At 43.5% G+C, this 16519-nt stretch overlaps 1 protein-coding gene across 1 annotated transcript; it reads right to left on the bottom strand.

The window, feature by feature from the left end:
- Positions 1-644: 644 nt before the first annotated feature.
- LOC128688280 (microtubule-associated protein 9-like) lies at positions 645-15948 on the bottom strand. The gene is made up of 9 exons (XM_053776018.2): positions 15119-15948; positions 10705-10977; positions 10279-10376; positions 8247-8332; positions 7291-7439; positions 6687-6817; positions 5947-6237; positions 3758-3951; positions 645-2881 (listed from the first exon to the last, which is right to left on the bottom strand). The coding sequence occupies exons 1-9, from the start codon at positions 15582-15584 to the stop codon at positions 2674-2676; spliced, it is 1896 nt and encodes a 631-aa protein (XP_053631993.2). The 5' UTR covers positions 15585-15948; the 3' UTR covers positions 645-2673.
- Positions 15949-16519: the final 571 nt, after the last annotated feature.

Genomic DNA, 16519 nt, shown 5'->3' with positions numbered 1-16519 from the left:
CTACTAGTCAAGAATAACTGAATGTCATCCGTAAACTACTAGTCAAGAATAACTGAATGTCATCCGTAAACTACTAGTCAAGAATAACTGAATGTCATCCGTAAACTACTAGTCAAGAATAACTGAATGTCATCCGTAAACTACTAGTCAAGAATAACTGAATGTCATCCGTAAACTACTAGTCAAGAATAACTGAATGTCATCCGTAAACTACTAGTCAAGAATAACTGAATGGCTAGCATGCTCTCAGCGTTTATCCCCTCAAGGAAGGTTCCTTGATGTTGGTGAGGGGCTCTTGATTTAGGGAATTAGATCTGTGCTCCAGTTCCCCGAATTAAGCCTGAATACGTTCCACATCCCCCCCCCAGGCGCTGTATAATCCTCCGGGTTTAGCGCTTCCCCTTGATTATAATAATAATAATCTCAGCGTTTATAAACTGAGAAACACACCTGTCGGTTTATATACCTTTCAATGGATGGAAGGCATTCAAGTATTCAGGTTCATTTCAAGGAACTGGAGCACAGATCCAATTCCTTAGATCAAGAGCCCCTCACCAGCGTCAAGGAACCTCTCTTGAGGGGTCCTGCAGTAAAAATACCTTGAGGTTTAAAGAAAAATAGAAAATTAATATAATTTATTGGCATATATAAATAAGGGAAGACCATTTGCATCAATACATTATTAATACCTGTAATTCTTGCATTATGCAATTATTCTGATAATTATTTCATGTGACACTACTGTGTGGTAATATTTTTTTAACACATCGGCCGTCTCCCACCGAGGCAAAGTGATCCGAAAGAGAATGAACTCTTCCAACATCATTCACTCCATCAGTGTCTTGCCAGAGGTGCGCCGATACTACAGTTCAGATGCCCCTCCAAACAGTAAATATCTCCACCGCTCCTTCAGAGTGCAGGCATTGTACTTGCCTCCTCCAGGACTCAAGTCCAGCTAACCAATTTCCTTGACTCCCTTCATAAATTTATTTTTATTATTATTATATTTAGTGAGAAGCGCTAAACCCATGAAGATCATTGCAACACCTAGTGTCAGCATAGTTGTTGATCCCCTACATGTCGTGTGGCATATCTGAGTATCATAGTTAGTACCATCCATATGTATTATATAGACGACCCCTTGCTAGACTTAGCGGCAGCGTCCAGGCACCTCTCTGGGTTTAAATGGGGTAGAAATTCTTTTCACACATCTTGTGATGTGTTTTTTTTCAGTGGATCAGAGAGCCCGGGGCAGGTGCTGGTCTAATGGTATTAAGTCAAACTCAAGGATACTAAAACCCTCGTCAGAAATTTTCCTATTTCTCCTGAGAGACAAGAATCCTACCTCGACCTGTTATTCCAGTAGACATTGCCAGCTATAATTACAGCAGTATACGTTATGTGTAGTGATCAGCTGGATTTTTTCTAAGGTACTTATTACAACATTGCTGACTAATTTTTTTTTCTATTTCTCTTAAGACAGAAGTTGACGCTCACTGAGTTACCTGGAGCCTAACTAAAGTCGAGTTTCGGGGGGTTAGAGGCCAGGTCCTAGACCAACCTCCGCGTGTTTAGTTCAAATAGACCTTTGTCAGAAAACAGGGGGCGGTATACTGAACTACAGACAGTTGGGAAGCTATGTGCAAGCAGGTAATCTACACCTGTTCCCAAGGGAACACGTCAAAAGACTCTGTAATTGAAAAGGCTGAATTAAGATCGAACGTAAGATACCAACTAAGACAGTCTATTAGTGTAGATAAATGGTTCAGAGAACCGACAATTTGATAAATTAGACAATGTGTAACACTTAGGGATCTTTATAGAGGAAACGTTTCGCCACATAGTGACGAAACGTTTCCTCAGTACAAAAAAGTATGGTGAGATCAGAAGGTATTTGAGGTAATCAGTCCCTCAGCCTGGGGTTGATATATTATTATTTTTATTTCCAAAGAGCAGAGCTGAGCCACCTCATAGGGGTCACATAGCGCATGGGAAAATGGATGGTAATCAGATTTGATCCAAGGGCATGGTAACTCCAATTTCTTGGATCAAGATCATCACCATAATACATTGTATTCAATATCGGAGGGGAATGACTGCCGCATCTCTTGCTGTCTTCGATACCATGTCTGTATCGAAGAAAAAAAGGCCACCAGTTTTCGAAACGTCATCAAATAAAAATCCCCAGGTGTCCCACATATGTTGAATTCCTCTTCTTGGATCAGGAGCCTTTCACCGACATCAGTTAACCACTCTTGAAGGGTAACAAAGAAATAGTGCTCTTGAATCACGCTGGCAATAACAAACTCTGGTTTATACTAAACCAGAAGAATTGGTTAAGAAACGAAGTTCCAGCGGCAGTTGCCATAAAAAAAATGAACAAGTGAGCGAGCCTAGCCATTTCCTTGATATATTTCCGAGGCGTTGTATGTAGCTTTCCATGTGGTAGTTTTGTATGTGATTGTTTTGTATGAGGTAGCTTTGTATATAGTAGCTTTGTATATGGTACTTTTGGATAGGGTAGCTTTGTATATGGTTATTTTGCATAGGGTAGCTTTGTATTTGGGAGATTTGTATGTAATAGCTTTGTATATGGGAATACCTGAAGCTTCCAGGTTCCCACGTGGTCAGCAGCCCAACAGAGAGTTACCGGAGCCTCCGCGCACCACCTGGTCAGCAGCCCAGCAGAGAGTTGCTGGAGCCTCCAGGGCACCACGGTGGCCGCATGTGGGCCATGACAGAGGCCCTGGCATTCTGGTAGCCACGGAGAGGTTCTCGTTCCTCCACCTTGTCCAACCATTCCTCGTAGGCCTTCAGTGCCTCCGTCGAGCGTGCTATTCGCCGTTTCGCTTCCGACGACTTCTCCAGTTGCGAGTCCATGCTGCGGAAAGATGACCAAGTAATTAAATAAGACACATAAATTAAGCTTTCCAGAAGCTCAACAAATGACCATACAGGCAGTCGCCGAGTCTGTGGTTCTGAGGGCAGACATGTTATAAATAAGCTTTGTTGATAAATTTAGGAAGGGAGAGCAGTTGCAACTAATTGGTTCAAAAAAGGCTCAATGGAGCGAAATAATGATGAAAACGTAAGTTTTATTGCCCTGAGCGCTGACAACGGACAACTGCTAACTTTTTGAGGATAGGAAGACTACCTCGTTGACTTCTCTAACAAATGCTTGCACTGTTATGTGGATAGTTGAACACCTGACCACAAGAATAAGAAATTTTTATATTTGTGGTTTAAAAACAAAAAAGACAGATGAATATGACACATGTGCAACGTGGAGACGTTTCGCCCACCAGTGGCTTTATAAATACAATACAGTCAATAATCCTCGAGATGGTGAAAGATATGAATTAGCAGTTTGAGATGATCAGTCCTTCAGCTTTATGAGTCTGATGAAGACGAGGAAGAGTTGAAGAAGTTGTCTGATCCAACCAGACTGATGGACCGAACTTTTCCTATCAAGGTTGAGGGACTGATCACCTCAGACTACTACTTTATGTCTTCCACCATCTTCAGGATTATTCTCCATAATGGACTGATAAAAGCCACTGGTTGACGAAACGTCTCCACAGTAAAGATGCCAAAGGTTTAATTTTTACTTCTCATTTTGTGAGTGAAAGTGGCTCTCCGAAAGATGCAGTACGGTTAAGCTCAAATAGATGGCGCATCAGTTATTTGGGAATGTGCTCATCTTTTTCCTTTTGGCGATGTCCAATAAATTTGCCTCTAAGAGGAAAATCTTACTCACATATATTTCCTCATATTCTCGTGGGCCTCTTGCAACTTGTTCCTCCTCCAGGCCTCGAAAGCCAATTCTGCACCTTGCTTCTTATCTAGTTCCTCACGCTCCTTTTCCCTCCTCAATTCCTCTTCTTCCTCTTTCTTTTTTCTTCGCTTTTCTTTCTCTTCTTCTATTTTCTGCTGCTTCCACATCTGGAACACCTGAAAGTTAATAACAAGGGCAATTAAATCTCTTTTCCTGAAAACTGTATATAAATCATCATTCGTCTCAACATGTTGATAAATTAGACACATGTGCAACTCTTGGGTATCTTTATTGAGGAAACGTATCGCCACACAGTGGTTTCATCAGTCCATACAAAGGAGAATCGTGAAGAACAGGAGGAGAATGAGGTAATCAGTCCCTCAACCTTGAGTCGATGTGGTCAGTCCGTCAGTCTTGAATAGAATATAAGCCACTTTTCCCCTCATATGCTGTATTCTATTCAAGATTGATGGACTGACCACGTCGACTCAAGGTTGAGGGACTGATTACCTCATTCTCCTCCTGTTCTTCACGATTCTCCTCTGTATGGACTGATGAAGCCACTGTGTGGCGAAACGTTTCCTCAATAAAGATACCCAAGAGTTGCACATGTGTCTAATTTATCAACATGTCGGTTCTCTGAACCATTCATCTGCAATCGTCTCAGCATCATAACAGTAGGTGGCATTGAAATATCGATATAGATATAATGTGCGTATATCACACACACACAGTCAACAAATGGAAGCTTTATTTAAATTAACACAACGTTTCGCCTGCACAGCAGATTTTACCAAGTCTGATAACGACTGCTGTGTATGTAAAACGTTGTCTAAAAATAGTGTCCAAGAGTTGTCTGACTTTATGAGCTACAAAATACTTCAACTGTGGTAATATACAATGGCTCTTAAAAGCATATAAAACAGAAGACAGACTCTCCACCATTTCTTGTGCTGTACGAGTCGCATAAACCATACCCCCGGCCGGGATTGAACCCGCGGTCATAGAGTCTCAAAACTCCAGCCCGTCGCGTTAGCCACTAGACCAGCTAGCCAAAATAAGATTCATCCAACTAGGTATATTTCTACACCATAGGAAGGTTAGCACAGGCACCTGGGACTTGAGCTAGAGTTCGTCACGGCCACGCTAGCTGGAGATTCGTCTGTAAAAACTTGCATTTGTGGTTACAGAGGTGCCTGTGCTAACCTTCCTATGGTGTAGAAATATACCTAGTTGGATGAATCTTATTGTGGCTAGCTGGTCTAGTGGCTAACGCGACGGGCTGGAGTTTTGAGACTATGACCGCGGGTTCAATCCCGGCCGGGGGTATGGTTTATTTGCAATCGTGTCATTACGATTTCTTAAGTCAAGTCGAGTCGCATAGATTTAGCTCATCGCATAGAATAAACAGACATGAGCAAATATAATTGTCATGTATTCACTTATATCACGTAAACACAGCAAGTATTGAGACACCAAGATAAGCGTGATCCCCAATTAGATATTAACTACGAAGCGGTTACTTTACTGTGCATCTGTTATCCATTCTGTGGACGGTTGTAAATGGTATGGTCATGCCAAAAAACTGTGGAAAAATAAATGTCGTGAACCGTAAAAGGTGTCTTTCTCCATATACTGTAACGTGGACGGGAGAGCAAATTTTAAAAACATTCGGAAAAACTAGGAACTAGGCTCCAGAAGCGCTAGCAGGAAAACAGTATGCTTGTAGCGTTTCCCCCTCAAGGAAGGTTCCTTGATGTTGGTGAGGGGCTCTTGATTTAGGGAATTGGATCTGTGCTCCAGTTCCCCGAATTAAGCCTGAATGCCTTCCACATCCCCCCCAGGCGCTGTATAATCCTCTGGGTTTAGCGTTTTCCCCTTGATTCTAATAATAATAATTGTAGCGTATTTCTTTTGATGTGTTTGCACCCGGAGCAGCAGTGCACATACACATGGAAAGTATCTCAGTGTATATAAATTTAGAGTTTAATCTTCAATGGCTCATATTGAGTGTTATTCATGATTTGTGAAGAATTGATTACATGCAGCCTTAATAACCCTCGCGTAGTCGATAGGCTGTAAATCCAACTAACCAACCAACCTATTCATAATGTTGCCTACCGAAAATGCAAATTTTGTGTTAGGGTTCCGTCATGGAGAGGTAAACTAACCATTTCTGATTCTTTTTTATCAGAGCACTTCTTTCTTTCTTTCTCTCTCTGCGCCTCTGCTTCTAATCTCTTCTTCTCTCGTCTCATTCTTGCCAGTTCATTCTTCTCCATCTCCCAGGCAATTACTGCAGCGGTCACCTTCATTTGCGTCTCTTCCTTCAACCGTTTTTCCTTGTCCTTCTTATGTGCTTCCTCTTTTAGTTTTTCTCTCGCCTTTATCTTTTGCTGTTTCTTCTTCTCCTCCCATTCGGATACGGCAGCTCTCACCTTTACCTCCAGATCCTTCTTCACCTGTAACAAGAATTCAGTACTCGCTTGCGGAAGAAAAATTAATTTCAGAACAGACTCACCTGAAGACTGGTATTCTACAGCCCCAGGAAAAGTAAGCAATTCAAGTTATGCGAATTTTTATGTGCAGATTTTTAATTCTTCATCAAAACTAACTTAAATGTCTACCCTGACCTTGCTCAGATTTACGTAATGTAAGGTAGTGTAATTTACCTATCCTGTCTGAGAATTCTCTTAAATTTCCTTCACTGCTTTACTTAGGGAGAGGTGTGGATTTTCAGGTTCCAGCTATATTATTATTATTATTATTATTATTATTATTATTATTATTATTATTATTATTATTATTATTATTATTATTACACTCATGGGAAAGTGTTATGACCTTCGTGTAGTCGATAGACTTAAAACCCCAGTCCTCAAAAAACTGATAATTTGGATATTTCACCTACCTTTTCCTTTTTTCTTTCTTCTTCCATAATTTTATCTTTAGCCTTGAGTTTGTTAGACCTTATCTCTTTACACCGTCTGAAGTACCACTCCTCGTACACTGCCTGGCTCAGTGTGGCTCTCTGGCACTCATCTGATGGCACACACACGCGTCACTCCCTTCCAGTACTCAAAAACTATCAGGCATTTGTTGTTATATTAAAAGCTCCTACTATTGTTGTTATCCATACAATTATCATTATGTTGCTATAATTAGAATGAAATGCAATTTTATCAAGTATATTCAAAGTTTACAGATTATATTTGATGTTCCAGCTAAGTATGTTTGATGTTAGAGTTAAGTATATCTCATGTTCCTTCTAAGAATATCTGACGCTCCAGCTAAGTATATACGTACACAATAGTGTAAAATAACACTACTCATTAGCACAAATAAACTTGCAAACAATAAAATAGAATATTAACTTCCAGTTTCAGGGACCGTGAGTTCTTAAAATTACCCAGAATAACGACACCCCACTCCCCGTGTGAGACACCTCCTTCCCTCCCTGGACAGAGCTAACTCACTAGACACTCCTCGTGAGTAATAAGATCACCTGGACTCACCTATTTTGAGTTCGTGGAGTGCGTCAGGAGTGTTGACCTGAGGTATAACGCGGGTGACATCTTCCAGGGAGGTGGTGCGATGTGCCACTCGAGTGTGAAGCTTACCACTGCTCTTCCACGACTGTGACGACCATGACCTCTGCCCAGCCCTGCAGGGAGACCACAACCTCACCTCTCTCTCTCTCTCTCTCTCTCTCTCTCTCTCTCTCTCTCTCTCTCTCTCTCTCTGGCTCTCTCAATTACCACACCATGTAATCTGATCAATTGTCACATGTAACAAGAATGTTGATGCTGATTTAGGCTTTCAAGTCAGTTTTAAGATATCTTCAGGAAACCCTGAAGATATATTTCAAGATATCTTCAGGTAGTCATGATAACATGCTTCAGGATATCATCAAGTAGTCTTGACAATATGATTTAGGATATCTTCAGGCTGTCCTGATGAAATACTATCAGATATCTTCAGGTAATCCTCATAAATCGTTATGTACTTTAAGATATCTTTAGGTAATCCTTATGGTTTACTTTTGGATATCTTAAGGTAGTCTTCAAGTAGTCCTGACGACATACGTCAAGATATCTTCTGAAGCAGCAAGGAAACTTTTCATCATCAACCGTCTCGTCAATTCACACTTAAGTTTTTAAACCTGTGACTCATGCTGATTATGAATTTGTTGAATCAACCAGAAAATAAAAGCAAAGACAGAATGTTGTCTGTCATTTGAAATACTTTTAACATGATTTATAACCCGCAAATAGAAGATTGAAACTCGTGACGACGTTCCGGGGCAACTTGGACCATTAACTAGTCACCCGTTTCGGTCCAGAAGTTTCATTCTCCTATTGGGCCTTTTTATTCTTCATAACTTTTAGGTTAATAATATATATGTCGTTCAGGAGAGTAACTGGTGTGGCAAGCATTAATTTACAGTCATTTAGGTGTCTCTCACAGTTACCTGTGGTCTCTGGGGTGTTGTGAGGGAAGCTTGACCCCCAGCATCTCCAGACTACGGGCGTACTTCCCCAGAGGTCGCTGGCGAGGCTGACCGTATGCACAGCACAGGAAAATAACTAATAATAATTATTGACATTTATCGGAATATAAAATATAGGAATAAAGGAACACTGCTGTTGGTCTACTGGCCAACCTGCTAAGCAGGTTCTATTGGATCGTGCTAGTGAGGTCCACCTGGCCTTGCTAGGCAGGTTCATTTCACAACTGTTCTCGTTCATGCGTATGTCTTAAATAGAAACTTGGTAAGTTATTGTGTACTTTCATCATAAAACTGGAAGGTGGCGGAACACAGCATATTTATATATGGTTTCTAGTCAGCTAGGCCTACTAGATACAAAATAATAATTACTTAACGTATTGCTGATAAATATAATTGTAGGTATCTTAATTAATGTGAAGCGCTAATACCGTAAGGGGGCATACAACGTGTGAGGAATGGGAGATAATCAGGTTTGAGCCAAGAAAGGGAAGGGAAAGGATAGCTGTATTACAAAGGGGCGTTCCTGCCTTACGAATTTATTAACTTTTTTCACTAAGGTATTTGAGGAGGTAAATCATGGTAATGAATATGATATTGTGTATATGGACTTCAGTAAGGCTTTTGACAGGGTCCCACATCAGAGACTATTGAGGAAAATTAAGGCACATGGAATAGGAGGAGAAATTTTTTCCTGGATAGAGGCATGGTTGACAAATAGGCAGCAGAGAGTTTGCATAAATGGGGAGAAATCAGAGTGGGGAAGCGTCACTAGCGGTGTTCCACAGGGGTCAGTGTTGGGCCCCCTGCCGCTCACAATCTACATAAACGACATAGATGAGGGCATAAAGAGCGACATCGGCAAGTTTGCCGATGACACCAAAATAGGCCGTCGAATTCAATCTGACGAGGACATTAGAGCACTGATGCAGTGGTAGGAGAAGTGGCAGATGCAGTTTAATATAGACAAATGCAAAGTTCTAAATGTTGGACAGAACAATAACCATGCCACATATAAACTAAATAATGTAGATCTTAATATTACGGATTGCGAAAAAGATTTAGGAGTTCTGGTTAGCAGTAATATGAAACCAAGACAACAGTGCATAAGTGTTCGCAATAAAGCTAATAGAATCCTTGGCTTCATATAAAGAAGCATAAATAATAGGAGTCCTCAGGTTGTTCTTCAACTCTATACATCCTTGGTTAGGCCTCATTTAGATTATGCTGCACAGTTTTGGTCACTATATTACAGAATGGATATAAATGCTCTGGAAAATGTACAAAGGAGGATGACAAAGTTGATCCCATGTATCAGAAACCTTCCCTATGAGGATAGACTAAGGGCCCTGAATCTGCACTCTCTAGGAAGACGTATAATTAGGGGGGATATGATTGAGGTGTATAAATGGAAGACAGGAATAAATAAGGGGGTTGCAAATAGTGTGCTGAAAATATCTAGCCTAGACAGGACTCCCAGCAATGGTTTTAAGTTGGAAAAATTCAGATTCAGGAAGGATATAGGAAAGTACTGGTTTGGTAATAGAGTTGTGGATGAGTGGAATAAACTCCCAAGTACAGTTATAGAGGCCAGAACGTTGTGTAGCTTTAAAAATAGGTTGGATAAATACATGAGTGGATGTGGGTGGGTGTGAGTTGGACCTGACTAGCTTGTGCTACCAGGTCGGTTGCCGTGTTCCTCCCTTAAGTCAATGTGACCTGACCTGACTGGGTTGGGTGCATTGGCTTAAGCCGGTAGGAGACTTGGACCTGCCTCGCATGGGCCAGTAGGCCTGCTGCAGTGTTCCTTCGTTCTTATGTTCTTATGTTCTTATTAAAATGGAAAGAATATAAGAATGAAACTATAGGCTCATGCTAGGCAAGTTCAACTCGCACCCACTCTAATGCTTATATCTGTTCGACAACACGATGACGTTAACCTTCGGTTAATTTAAGTAATTAACCTCCAGTAAGGTGTTCACACTGGACTACCAACCATGTCAGCGGTAGCAGCGCTCTTGATCCTAGGTTGTGTGGTGGATGAGTGACCAGGCTCGGGACACCAGCTGTCTGCACTCGACGGCCGCTTTCCACCTGTGTGAGACAGGTTCTCGTAGTAATGTAGCTTTATACAGCAATTGACAATTTACATGTAAGGAAAACACTCCCTCTTGTCCTCTCCAAGTAAAATTTCACTGGTGAGTGAAAGTCATAAACAGAGTAAAATGTATATTTGACGACGTTTTGCCCACTGTGAGGCTTCGTCAAGTAAATAACAACTCTACACTAAGAGCAAAACGTTATTATATAAAAGTCTTCATCTGTTCAGGTGATTTAAATTTACCAATAGTCAGGTATCTCCATCTACTATCTAATATACCTACTGCTGTAACTATAATATTGGTGTGCAGTGTAATCTTACCCTGTGTAGATGACCTTTCTTTGATGGTGATAATCTGATTTATTCCCTTGTTGTTGGCCGTGAGTTGTGGTCCTCTAGCAGTGCGTGTTGATCTTGGGGAGGCGGCGCCCCTGGTACTACAAGGTGGTCTAGGAGACGCAGAGTCCCTGGCGCCCCTGGTTGTAGCCGGTCTGTCGTGGACTGGTGTTCTAGTCACCAGCAGCAGTGGCGCATCCACGGTGGGGACCAGGCTTGTTGCCTCCCTTCTGGCCATGGCCCGGGCAACCACAGTGTCTGGGCCACAGCAGAAAACAAAATAGCCTTTAAGGGAGAATAATAGCAACACTAAATGTATTTTATTTTTCATAAAGACGAAGCATAGAGAATATTTTTATTATATATATATATATATATATATATATATATATATATATATATATATATATATATATATATATATATATATATATATATATATATATATATATATATATGTCGTGCCGAATAGGTAAAATTGGTCATTTAGCAAGAACTCACTTATATTTTTATTCATTTATGCTAACGAAAAAAAATAATAATTTTGTACCAAAAGAACCTTAGAAAACTTACCTAACCTTATCATAACAAGCGCAATTTAATTTATCCTAATCCAACTAAATATATTTTAGATAAGTTTATAATAATTTAATAATAAATAAACCCAATGAAATATTTTTTTTATTAGGTTCATATTGACTTTAGCGAAATTACTGCATACACAAATTTTCGCTTACCTTACATAAATATTTATATAAATTTATATAAAGACTATTTCTGCGGAGTCCTGTTTGTCGGTGACCTTCGTATCCAGTATATTTACAGACGGTCATTATTATTTTTCAGAATTTGTTCCTATATAGAACTGCACTCTATTTTTAGTCTACGCTCATTAAACGTTGTTACGGGAGTAGACTATTTACGCTGCATTAGTGTTTTGCCTCGCTGACATTTTGAGCAGCCGGGGGAGGTGGGGGTTACAGTAACCTCTCAGCCGGGGGAGGTGGGGGTTACAGTAACCTCTCAGCCGGGGGAGGTGGGGGTTACAGTAACCTCTCAGCCGGGAGAGGTGGGGGTTACAGTAACGCCGGGGGAGGTGGGGGTTACAATAACCTCTCAGCCGGGGGAGGTGGGGGTTACAGTAACCTCTCAGCCGGGGGAGGTGGGGGTTACAGTAACCTCTCAGCCGGGGGAGGTGGGGGTTACAGTAACCTCTCAGCTGGGGGAGGTGGGGGTTACAGGAACCTCTCATCCGGGGGAGGTGGGGGTTACAGTAACCTCTCAGCAGGGGGAGGTGGGGGTTACAGTAAGCTCTCAGCCGGGGGAGGTGGGGGTTACAGTAACCTCTCAGCGGGGGAGGTGGGGGACTGTAACCTCTCAGCCGGGGGAGGTGGGGTTACAGTAACCTCTCAGCCGGGGGAGGTGGGGGTTACTGTAACCTCTCAGCCGGGGGAGGTGGGGGTTACTGCAACCTCTCAGCCGGGGGGAGGTGGGGTTACAGTAACCTCTCAGCCGGGGGAGGTGGGGGTTACAGTAACCTCTCAGCCGGGGGAGGTGGGGGTTACTGTAACCTCTCAGCCGGGGGAGGTGGGGGTTACAGTAACCTCTCAGCCGGGGGAGGTGGGGGTTACAGTAACCTCTCAGCCGGGGGAGGTGGGGGTTCCAGTAACCTCTCAGCCAGGGGAGGTGGGGGTTACTTAAACCTCTCTGCCGGGGGTGGGGGGGGTTACAGTAACCTCTCAGCCGCGGGAGGTGGGGGTTACAGTAACCTCTCAGCCGGGGGAGGTGGGGTTACAGTAACCTCTCAGCCGGGGGAGGTGGGGGTTACAGTAACCTCTCAGCCGGGGGAGGTGGGGTTTACTGTACCCTCTCAGCCGGGGGAGGTGGGGGTTACAGTAACCTCTCAGCCGGGGGAGGTGGGGGTTACAGTAACCTCTCAGCCGGGGGAGGTGGGGTTACTGTAACCTCTCAGCCGGGGGAGTTGGGGGTTACAGTAACCTCTCAGCCGGGGGAGGTGGGGGTTACAGTAACCTCTCAGCCGGGGGAGGTGGGGGTTACATTAACCTCTCAGCCAGGGGAGGTGGGGGTTACAGTAACCTCTCAGCCGGGGGAGGTGGGGGTTACAGTAACCTCTCAGCCGGGAGAGGTGGGGGTTACAGTAACGTCTCAGCCGGGGGAGGTGGGGGTTACAGTAACCTCTCAGCCGGGGGAGCTGGGGGTTACTGTAACTTCTCAGCCGGGGGTGGTGGGGGTTACAGTAACCTCTCAGCCAGGGGAGGTGGGGGTTACAGTAACCTCTCAGCCGGGGGAGGTGGGGGTTACAGTAACCTCTCAGCCGGGGGAGGTGGGGGTTACAGTAACCTCTCTGCCGGGGGAGGTGGGGGGTTACAGTAACCTCTCTGCCGGAGGTGGGGGTTACAGTAACCTCTCAGCCGAGGGAGGTGTGGGTTACTGTAACTTCTCAGCCGGGGGAGGTGTGGGTTACAGTAACCTCTCAGCCGGGGGAGGTGTGGGTTACAGTAACCTCTCAGCCGGGGGAGGTGTGGGTTACTGTAACCTCTCAGCCGGGGGAGGTGGGGGTTACAGTAACCTCTCAGCCGGGGGAGGTGTGGGTTACAGTAACCTCTCAGCCGGGGGAGGTGTGGGTTACAGTAACCTCTCAGCCGGGGGAGGTGTGGGTTACTGTAACCTCTCAGCCGGGGGAGGTGGGGGTTACTGTAACCTCTCAGCCGGGGGAGGTGGGGGTTACAGTAACCTCTCAGCCGAGGGAGGTGGGGGTTACAGTAACCTCTCAGCCGGGGGAGGTGGGGGTTACTGTAACCTCTCAGCCGGGGGAGGTGGGGGTTACAGTAACCTCTCAGCCGGGGGAGGTGGGGGATACTGTAACCTCTCAGCCGGGGGATGTGGGGGGTTACTGTAACCTCTCAGCCAGGGGAGGTGGGGGTAACTGTAACCTCTCAGTCTGGGGAGGTGGGGGTTACTGTAGCCTCTCAGCCAGGGGAGGTGGGGGTTACAGTAACCTCTCAGCCGGGGGAGGTGGGGGTTACAGTAACCTCTCAGCCGGGGGAGGTGGGGGTTACTGTAACCTCTCAGCCGGGGGAGGTGGGGGGTTACTTTAACCTCTCAGCCGGGGGAGGTGGGGGTTACAGTACGCTCTCAGCCGGGGGAGGTGGGGGTTACTGTAACCTCTCAGCCGGGGAAGGTGGGGGTTACAGTAACCTCTCAGCCGGGGGAGGTGGGGGTTACTGTAACCTCTCAGCCGGGGGAGGTGGGGGTTACAGTAACCTCTCAGCCGGGGGAGGTGGGGGTTACTGTAACCTCTCAGATGGGGGAGGTGGGGGTTACAGTAACCTCTCAGCCGGGAGAGGTGGGGGTTACTGTAACCTCTCAGCCGGGGGAGGTGGGGGTTACAGTAACCTCTCAGCCGGGGGAGGTGGGGGTTACAGTAACCTCTCAGCCGGGGGAGGTGGGGGTTACAGTAACCTCTCAGCCGGGGGAGGTGGGGGTTACAGTAACCTCTCTTGTAAACCTCTTCTATACAGTGTGATTGTTTTGTAAATGCAGCTGAAAAGGTACATCCAGAAATGAACAGTACTTACTTTGTCTTACCACGCGGTGTTTTAGTCGTAGTTCCACAAAAATTCTATTGAATAGAGGAGCTTGATAAGAAAGTTTAACCTGTGTGTGTGTGTGTGTGTGTGTGTGTGTGTGTGTGTGTACGCGACCCAGAGCTTGTGTCCAACATAACTCCACTATATAAATACACATCAGCTGAAAGTTGCACACAAGCCTTGACATCCAAGATTATTACTGTTATTTGAATAAATAATTTAGAAAACCGACAAGATCACTTGTCCACTAATTTATAATCTTTATTATGGAAAAATAATGATTCACAAGTGTTGCACAAGTTTCTTATTTATCATATTACTGTTGTATTTTGGGGAAGCGCAAGACCAGTATGGGGCCTATACAGTGACTGGGGGATGAGAGGCAAGCAGATGTGATCCAAGGAAGCGGAGCGCGGCTTCAGCCCCAACATTGACGGATGATGAGTTACGTGTTTGTTATATATGATATTTGCCACTTAGAATTTGATTCTAATAATGAAGTCTTTGAAATATTTTATTTTAGTTATTATACTGTAGTTATTATTATTATTATTATTGTTATTATTATTATTATTATTATTATTATTATTATTACAATCAAAAGTAAGCGCTAAACCCACAAGGGTCACACAGCTTAACTTTAATTAGAATACTTAAGGACAACGTATGTTGTTTCCTATTTCTTCTTATAACCTGTGTTTTATTAAGTTATTAGTTAGATAATTATTGGCAACTGCTGCAAATATCAACTACAAATCAAACAATGTCAAAAGTGTAAAAATAAATACCTCCGCCAAGTGTGTCATCAGGCAGGAGTGTGGAGGAGGACTGTGATCTGAGGAAAACTTCCATGGGACTGTTAGCTGAGGTGGGGCGGAGTACTGAGGTGGAGGCTGGTGCAGGTGTTGAGGAACAGGTGGGGGAAGGAGACCCATTGAAAAGGTTTTCCAGCTCTTCACTCTCGTTGCCACCATCACCGTCTTCCGCTTCATCATCGCTCTCACTTTCTTCTCTCTCTTCTTGCACGTCCTCTTGTATGTCGTCTTCCTCGTCGTTTACACTGTTTTCTCGGCTTTCACTGTCTCCACCGTTCGTATCACTCGCAGAGGACTCGCTTTCGTCGTTCGAGTATTTATCACCGTCACTGCTGTTGTCCTTAGGATCCTGAGCTTGAGTGTCTTCCAGCTTGCCTGCCTTGGGCTCACTGCCAGCGTCCTCATCCTCAAAAAAGTCATCACTGCCTGAACTTGACATGAGAAAAGTCAGGAAGCAGCTTCAACCCTAAACATATTAGAGGAACAGCGACACACATATACACTACGTGCACAGTTTATTAAAACTTATTTTCACCAAATCGGGTTTGTGAAGCGTCACAAATACGCCAGTGATAAAAGGTAATTCGTGCTCAACATTACTTCCTACGCGCATTTCAAACACGAGTTGTGTATTATTAGTAGGTTCGTTAATACATTCTATGGAAATGAAATTGCAGGAAACATTCTAAATCGACAAGGTAACACGGATCTATTTGGATCAGCTTTGTTTTGTCCTTTTGTCAGAACCTGTTGTCATGGAAACGAACAATATGTTGATGCAACGCAAGATGTTTAAAGTTGACGCCGATGTACGAGTTGGTATACATACATACATACATACATACATATATATATATATATATATATATAATATATATATATATATATATATGTATGTATATATATATATATATATATATATATATATATATATATATATATATATATATATATATATATATATATATATATATATATATATATATATATATTATTGTACCCTCGAACAAGTGGTGTTGATCAATAACAACATTGCGACTAGTCAAGGAGTCGAACCCATGCTGCTTTGGCCTGAGTTATAGTGGGCGAAAACTCATGACGCCACAGAACCACCCAATCCTTAAGAGTAGTGCATCCAGCAGAACTGGGTGTTGTACTCGCTACCCAACGACATACGGTGATGTGGATGACTCTAGCCTAATTTCATTCTAGTCCCTGTTTGGTGTACTAGTACAACGAGCAGTATTCTATATTAAGGATCGTATGGTCCAGTGGATTAGGGCTTCATGTGTTTTCGCCCACCATGAGGCAGGCCAAAGCAGCATGGCGAGTGCAGTGTTGTTATTGATCAATATCACTTGTGAGCGTGTTCGA

The sequence above is a fragment of the Cherax quadricarinatus genome, chromosome 19, assembly GCF_038502225.1.
Source record: "Cherax quadricarinatus isolate ZL_2023a chromosome 19, ASM3850222v1, whole genome shotgun sequence".
NCBI lineage: Eukaryota > Metazoa > Arthropoda > Malacostraca > Decapoda > Parastacidae > Cherax > Cherax quadricarinatus.
This window is presented reverse-complemented; position numbering and strand designations above follow the sequence as displayed.